The sequence below is a fragment of the Octopus bimaculoides genome, chromosome 19 (assembly GCF_046866305.1).
Source record: "Octopus bimaculoides isolate indiv1 chromosome 19, ASM4686630v1, whole genome shotgun sequence".
NCBI lineage: Eukaryota > Metazoa > Mollusca > Cephalopoda > Octopoda > Octopodidae > Octopus > Octopus bimaculoides.
The window spans coordinates 3,418,660-3,427,619 of record NC_142946.1 but is presented as its reverse complement, the minus strand read 5'-3'; the positions used below and the strand labels follow the sequence as shown (position 1 = coordinate 3,427,619).

The 8,960-nt window shown below is 38.4% G+C and overlaps 1 protein-coding gene across 1 annotated transcript in view; it reads left to right on the top strand.

Annotated features, from left to right (window-relative positions):
* The first annotated feature begins 787 nt into the window (after positions 1-787).
* Positions 788-8,960, top strand: part of LOC106880263 (glypican-6) — a 79,216-nt gene continuing 71,043 nt past the window's right edge. Inside the window, exon 1 of the mRNA XM_014930130.3 lies at positions 788-1,000. Within this exon, the coding sequence (XP_014785616.2) occupies positions 814-1,000 (187 nt within the window). The 5' untranslated portion in view covers positions 788-813. The remainder of the gene's footprint in view (positions 1,001-8,960) is intronic.

Sequence of the window (8,960 nt, the reverse complement as noted above, 5' to 3'; positions counted from 1 at the left end):
GGCGAGAGAGTAGGAGGAAGAGCAGTAAGGTAAGACTATAGGAGGAGAAGGGTGAGATGCTCCCTTGAATGTGATATGGCAATGTTAGAGAGGGAAAACGTGTAGGAAAGAGAGAGAGGGAAAGGAGCGAAACAATGTGATAGAGTAGGAGGAGGAGAACAAGGGTGATAGCTTCCGTCTCCCCTTCGTTTAGAAAGATAAATATAGAGAGAGTAAAAACGGTGAGGGAGAAAGAGTAATAGTGATCACAACAATAACAACTGCACTAACAATAATAACATTGCGTGTTCTTCCCGTGTCTCCCCCCATTTTTTAACTTTACTCCACACACACACACACACTCATATAGGTGTTTATATAAGTAAGCGCTCGTGCACTTCCCATATATATATATATATATATATATATATTATATACACATATAGAAACGTACGTGCACATACATATGCACACGTATATACACACACACACATATATAACTCTTGTCTTCTCTTCCCCCATCTCCCCCTTTCTCTCAATCGTTCGCTCTCGCTATAACTTCTTTCTCTCTCTCTGTCGCTGTCTCTCCTTTTACTCTCTCTCTATCTCTCCTACTCCTACTCATCCTCTCTCAACCTTAGACCAGTAGAACCGAGCTCCTGGTGGTGGTAATAGTTGTTGCCTGCCTTACCAGCAATAGTTGTTGTAGTAGTAATTGTTGTTGTTGATGTGGAGGAGAGGCAACGGCAGCAACAAGAACAGTAGCAGCAGCAGCAGCAGCAGCTCGATTCCCCCCTCCTCCTCTTCCACCACCAGCAACAGCTCCACCACAAGATGGCGGCCCGTTCTCCCTGTCCTGTCTTACCAGACCGGCTAAAGCCGCTCTGTTGGATCATTATAGCCGTTCTTATAAGCCATGGATATTGTCGCACTCCGAGTAGATCACAAACCAACAGCTGTAGGCAGAGTTTCCACGAAATCACATTTAATCGAAGTCATGTACCCGATTCACCGATCCTGGGTACGTATTCTAATGTGTTTATTATATTCTTCTTGAGTCGGTTGCCTTGTTGTCTAAACAGGCTCGACCACAAACCCATGTGTATTTATTGTAACAACTCAGAATGACTACAGCTAAACTATACCCTATACTCTCCAATTAAACCATTATAATGCTCCATTGTGTTTCAATGAGAAAACAATCTTTTTTTCTTTACACCGTCTAAATGAATCACAGGTAAAGATTTTTATGTATCGTTTCCACTCTTCCGTACAGCCTATCTCTCTTTCTGTCTGTCTCTCTATATCTTATTTGTCGGTTCTACTTCATATCTGTCAATCTATTTCTATCTTTCTGTTTATCTAGCATACTCTGTCACACGCACTTCTTCACTATCTATCTATCTATCGCATATATACTGTGACAAACATACACTGTATTTAATCTATGACTGTGTGTGTGTGTGTGTGGAGAGTAGACTATCCGTAAATCCCTATTAATTTTGATTTACTTGGTTTTCTTCCGATATACACACTATTTGCCTATCTCTCCTTCGAAATATATACCTATCTACATATCTATTTATGTGTCTGTGTATACATGCACGTATATATGCATATACTCATTTATTATTCGGGTCCAGATGGACTATATGTAATCTGAATCTTTCCCCCCTTATTTAAAAAAATTTTTTTTACAGAATCCCACGTTTTAGGCTATGGAGATTCCGATTCTGAAAAAAAATTTTCAAAGATCTCAATTTCAAAATTTCGTTCCCCCCCCCCCCCCTGGTTTTTATATAGATCCACAGGGTAAACCTAACCCTAACTCAAACCCTAACACTAGTTTTGTGAGATTTGGCTGTTATTTCTAGCATGTAAATAGCCTGCTTGGTGGGGGGGGGGGGGGTGATTGAAATTTTTCAAACAATTTTTTTTCAGAATCGGAATCTCCATAGCCTAAAACGTGGGATTCCGTAAAAAAAATTAATTAATAAGGGGGGGGGGAAGGTTCAGATTACATATAGTCCGTCTCTACCATTATTTGTATTATATATATATATATATATATATATATACACACACACACACACACACACACACACGCATACATACGTGAGTGACTGTACACACACACACATATATATACGTGTGCATATATATATATATATATATATATATATATACATACATATATACATACATGCACTCATGTAATGTGTTATATTTCTCTTGTATGTTCTATCAAACCTATACTGTATGCGCGCGCGCGTCTATGTTTGTTATATATGTATAGAGACTTAGGTTAGCGGAACCAAGTGCTTTACCGTGGTCGGGTCGTATGATTGCGGGACCAGTTTTTGTTCTGGGTTACACATCGTGTCTCTTCTTTCCGTGTTGCTCCAGCCTAGTCAGCTGTAATGAGTACCAGCTTGGTGACTGTGCAGCATTCTCTCCCTCCCCTCCCTCCCCTATTTCCAGCTGTTAGATCCTGGATGCTCCGCCGGCTCTGGAGTGAGAGAGTAGAAAGGTTGTCTATATCTGCTTGCGACAACAGCATGAGTATCTAAAATAATCCGTAAAAATTTGGTGCATGATACCAAGCTGTACCTACTGATGACTATGTATATATATATATATATATGTATATATATATATATATACCTGTATTTTATTTATTTATTTTATGCGTGTGTGTATATATATCTAGGGTAATATAAATATTCATATATGTACATACATGTATATGTATACATGTGTGTGTGTATAATCTAAAGTGTATGTTTGTTCTGTATATCTATACATATATGTATGTATATATATATATATACACACATGTATACACGTATGTATTTATGCGTTTATATGTCAGTATTCATATATTTGTGTGTCCATACATATATATACACATAATTGCATAGACGTTACTTTTAAGACGTGTATATATATATACCTTCTGTAAAAACAGATCAGTTGATGGTTCAAGTTAATATTTCTGTGGAAACTGTTCTCAGTTTATGAATCAGGTAGAGTTGTGAAGTTACCTGGGATACTGGAGAAGTCAACCGGCATTTGACGAAAGACTGGCGTCCAAGCCAGCAGCACACTTATTTTCCTACACCGTAGAAGATGTTCCAGGATATATATATATAATAACGTATAGGGAGAATTACGTTGCGTGGAAACAATTGTAGTGATTACAATTAAATGTTCCTTTCTACTCCTTGTTGATCGCAACTTATTCAGTTTTATGTGTGTATACACACACACACTCGTAAGTGAACAAACGAAAGAAAGTACCACCGTACACATTTGTTTGGAGTTTGATAATTGTTTTACTCAGCTCTACATTTGCTTTAAGTTTCGTGGTGGCCTAGGACACGTCTGAGGCGATGGGCATTTTGCGCGCCCTCAAAACTCAATCGTCTGGCGTTGAATCCAACTTCCAAAATGCAAACACAAACGCAGATAACATTTCAACAAGCACCTATGTATGTGATACACACTTGTGGTTCTATGCTTTTCCATTACTTTTAATCTCTCGCTCTCACATACACACACACACGCACACACATATATTCACATTATATACGCACTTGTATACGATATACATGAACACACTAAGGAATACTCGCTCATGTATGTCTGTACATATATACTTACACGCATACACACAAGCATGTATGTAATAAATTTGTGTATAATAATTGCGTGTGTGTGTGTATGCGCGCACACATTTTCACTCATACTTATGCGTGTGTGTGTGTGTGTGTGCATATTCTTGCACACCTTTATACAGAGTTCTCAAAAGATAATTACTGCTTTTGAACATCTAGCATCAAGTTTTAAAAGGACTAAATACAAAGAAGTGTAGATTCTATGTGCATGTGTGTTTATATATATACACATATATACACACATACACTCATGTACTTATATATATATACAAATACACACACCGCAAATGTATATATATATATATATGTGTGTGTGTGTGTGTGTGTGTGTGTGTGTGTGTGTGTTGAAAGAGGGAGGGAGAAGTACGAGGACGGATGTTTGATCAGAGAGAAATATATCTTATTTATAGATAAGGGCAGAAGTGTGATGTATCTATTTTTATGATCATCTCGCTAGGTTTCTTGTTGGTTAACATCGTAGACATGGTGGAAACTACTACACGCACCACTGGTGAGCCATCCCTACACCGCCACACACACACACACACACACGCATGTCTGTATGTGTGTGTGTGTGTGTGTTGGTGATGCGTAGACACGGGCGAATCTCCTAAGGTACATCATAATTGGTTTAAGGAATGGTTTTACTGTAAAATCTTAAAAATTAGATGAGGCTTAGGATAAGTGTTTACCTGAACTGAATAATGGAGGGAATCTCCAGTACCAATATATTTATATCATGTAAAGTATCTATCTGCCTCTCTCTCTCTATCTATCTATTTGGCTGTCTATCTGCCTATCTATCTATCTGTCTATCTATCTGTCTGTCTGTCCGTCTGTATATCTATCTGTCTGTCTGTATCTATCTATCTATCTATCTGTCTGTCTATCTTATCTATCTATCTAATCTATCTATCTATGTATCTATCTATCTATCTATCTGTCTTATGTACCTGTCTGCCTCTCTCTCGCCATATATAAATAGATAGACATCTCCATTTATATATATATATATATATATATATATATATATATATATATATATATATGAACTATAAAAAGAATCCCTGTATTCTATGTACGTACATATTCTCTCTCTCTCTCTCCCTCTCTCTCTTACACACATAGAAGCCCCACTGTTTCTTCTTCCCTTTATCTTTTTGCTATCTTCCATATTTCTTCCTAACCTCCAACATATTCACACATCTCAACGCTAACCCCAACTAAATCTCCCCTCCATCCTATTCCATTCTGCCTGTTCTCTCACAAACAACACAGCACACTGTCCCTCATATTTTTGATAGTTTTTTAAGTAGACTTTATCACCATTCCAATCGTTGATCTGGCCAACCTTTTCAATGATATCACCACCCTTTCTTTTTCTTTCTTTTTATATATTCCTCTCCTCAAATCTTTCCTTAACTCTGCTTATAGACTCATTGTTCTTCTTGGAGTTGTTAGTCCATTCAATTAAAAGACTCCCGTTTGTAGAACAGACTATTTATTCTTGGGCATCCATTTTTTATGGACGTGGGTACAGGTTTATTATTGTATGAGTGTGAGGAGGGGGACGTGCTCGAGAATAGATTTCTATATTTTAAATATTAGGAACCATGGGATGTCGTGTGTGTAGCCAAGGGTTGCTGGATCAACTTCATTAAAAGTAACACAGAATTTCTCTATAAATAGTTATTTATCCATCCATCTATCTATCTATGTGTATTATATATATATATATATATCGTTGCTTTTTCAAAAAACGAAATAATAGTTTCACCATTCCATAGCAAAACCATTGTCCTACACTTCGACAATTTCCATATTTTGGCATCTAAAGCAGCTGATGGCTTCGTTTGTAGGTCGGCTCTTATTTGTTTCATTGAAAACTCAAAATGATAGTAAGGTTTTTTTTTTCTCAAATACTTAAAATTTCCGTATTAATAATAATAATAATAATAAATATGTAGCTTGCAATCCCTGAAATGTAAGGAGTTATTTGTATTGCTACCAACAACTCTTTGTGTAATACAATGAGTTGAAAAGAAAAAAAAACGGACTTCGATGTCTTGAGATTATCTATACTGTTAGTAGAGAAAAGCTTAATATCCCTTAAAATATATAAAAATTACAATGAAAGGAGTTTACTTTAATATAATCAACTAAAATGTTTGTAAAATATAGACAAGGCAGGGTCTGGCGTTAAAAACCAGCTGGTGAAATAAATGCAAAATATAAACCCTGGTTACCGAGTTGACTGCTGCCATAGCAGGGCAGTCAGTATAGAGTGGGAGGGAGCATGAAAAGAAGGGCCTGCAGTATGAAGGGCGTAGGGGATTAGTGTGAAGTAGGTGAATGGTGATGTGTAGTGCTTCTCGTTGAGGTGAGATAACGTGGGTTTGTGGCTGGATCCACAATGTCCCACCTGGCTGGCACTGGGCTCATGAAGGACAGAAATGATCGGGGAACAGAAGAAGCAGTAAATGGCTTCTGATGGCTCCGATAGAGACATTGCAGAGAAAAGCCAAAGTTGAGTACAAGGAACATAGATGGTGAAGGATAAAAACCAAATATCTCTCTCTCTCTATATATATATATATGCACATCCTCACACACAAATGGAAGCATATCGACGTATGCACATCATATATCTAAAATGTGTGTATGTGAAAAAAAAAAAACGAAAAAAACTACATCGGCAGCAACAACTGACCATTTGCAAGTATTTGGGAATAAAAAGAGTTGCTAGACACGAGTCAGTTCCCGAGAAAAAAAAATGTAGAAGAGGTACGTTACAAAAGAGAGTACCTCTTTGCTCGAGTGAATAACTTTGGAAAGAGCAAAGAGAAAAATAACATTCCTCTGTTTTTCATAAACAGAAGTTTCCATGTGTCTTCCAAGAATTTTTGATGGGAAGGCGGCGAGATGGCAGAAACGTTAGCACGCCGGGCGAAATGCTTAGCGGTATTTCGTCTGTCTTTACGCTCTGAGTTCAAACTCCACAGAGGTCGACTTTGCCTTTCATCCTTTCGGGGTCGATAAATTAAGTATCAGTTGCGTACTGGGGTCGATTTAATCAACTGGGCCCCCCCCCCACCCCAAAACTTTGGGCCTTGTGCTTAGACTAGAAAAGAATTATTGAAGGGATCATTGACTGATACATGACGGGGTGTTGTCGTAACATTGGCAGGAAAAACAGTAAGGGCCATGAACAGAGTTATTGGTGTTGATGTGGACTTTTGGCCTCAGTGGTTCAATCTGGCAGAAAATTCAGGTCAGGATGACCTGTGAAGACCACGAAACTACCTTGGGAGATATTTCCTATTGTATTGTTGCAGGGAAAGGACCAACTGATATTGCATTCATGGGAGCACAAATCATATGAAGACCTTTTGGTCTGAAACAAGAAAGACAGGAGGGAAAATGGTTCGTCAAGAACGAAAGGAACCACTTGACCCTTTGTGTCACCCAAGCCAGGACCGCGATGAGGACAGAACAGAGCCAGCCGCCGCTACGGTTGTGTGGTAATGGGAAGAGGTCTGAGCCTGGGGGGGGGGGAACCTCAAGAAAATGTTTTTTAAATGAGCTCAAATTGAAGGCAAGTAAGGTAGAGGGTGTCTCATACATTTAGGAGTCCTCACCCGACACAGGAACTCTGAAATTTATTTAGTTGTCCATAATGAAAATTACACACATACACATACGAACGTGTGTATGTGTGTGTTTCATGTATATTGTATTTATGTGTGTATATATACATCCATTTTTATATACGTGTGTGTATGTATACATAATTTACAGTGGAACCTCGGTTTGCAAATTTTATTCGTTCCTGAATGACCTTCGTCACTCAAAATGTTCGTAAACCGAAACTATTTTTCCCCCATGAGAAAATCAAGACAAAGGCACAGCGAATTCGAACAGGGATATGCACTGAGCGAACGCCAGACAGCGACTGACGTTCTCCTATCGATACTCCCAGCTTGTTGCCGGTTTGCGTATTCGTTGCTCGAGAAAAGCGTTCGTTACACAAGACGTTTAATATTCGAAAAATTGTTCGTAAACCGATTCGTTCGTGTTGAGAGGCGTTCGTAAACCGAGGTTCCATTGCACATTATCTATCTATCTATCTATCTATCTATGTATCTATCTATCTATCTATCTATCTATCTCACCTTCTGTCTCAATATATATCTTTACATATTTTCTGGTTCCTTCTCTGTTGGTTACATTTGTAGTATGTAAATAGACCCCTGTGGCTAATAAAAAAAAATAATAGTAACACTTATATTAATGCCGTCGTCGTCGGAAAATAGGTTCGTGTTTTAATGGAATCAATAAAAGATTCATTATTTCATTCTGATTATGGCAGTGTCCCCCTTAAAAGATTGGCTCCTTGTAAGTGTAGGTGTATACACACACGGACGGAGTAAAGCAGATGCACACACACACATACATGCACGTATGTAACAACCGGCAACTTGTAGTTAGCTTCACGCACACACAAGAAAGAAAGAACGATGGAAAGATGGAACGGTGTCTTATCTTACCTAATGCACTTAGTTCGGAATCAGAGAAAGATCTTGTGTTTGTGTGCGTGCATTGAGTTGTAAATGTGTTGTAATGGCGGTGGTGGTGGTGGTTGTGGCGGTGCTTAAATCCCTTAATGAAGTCGGGTTTGGGTTTTGGAAAATAATAAAAAAAAAGAAAGAAATTCTCTGCTGTACTACCATTTCTAGCAGTTGGCCAAACTATCAGACTGCTACCAATGAGTGGAAAGTGCGACGATGGCATCGGCAAACAACAACCTCTCCCTTTCGTCTGGAACTCCTGAATTAGTCATAGCGCGTGTGTGTGCCATATATATATATACATATATATATATATATGTATGTATATGTATGGATGCATATACACTCGCGCGCGCGTATACATATATATATATGTATATACACAGTGTTCCGTCACCTCCGCCCCTCCTTCTCCTCCTCCTCCATCCTGTTCAGTAAGTCAGTTCTTTAACACCGATATTCACACGCTGCCACCATAGGCTCACTCGCTCCCCCTCCCGCGCCTCCCCAACCAGCCTCACATGTTCACATTCGGGACACACACATACGCGCGCGCGCGTACACAAAGGAGAGATATATAGATGTACATACACCGTCTACTGCTCTACACACTACAGGTTACACACACATATATATATATATATATATATATATATCTGCCACATTATACTATATACACGTTAGACAATCTCTATAATACCGTAGTGTATGTGTGTATATATATATATATATATAT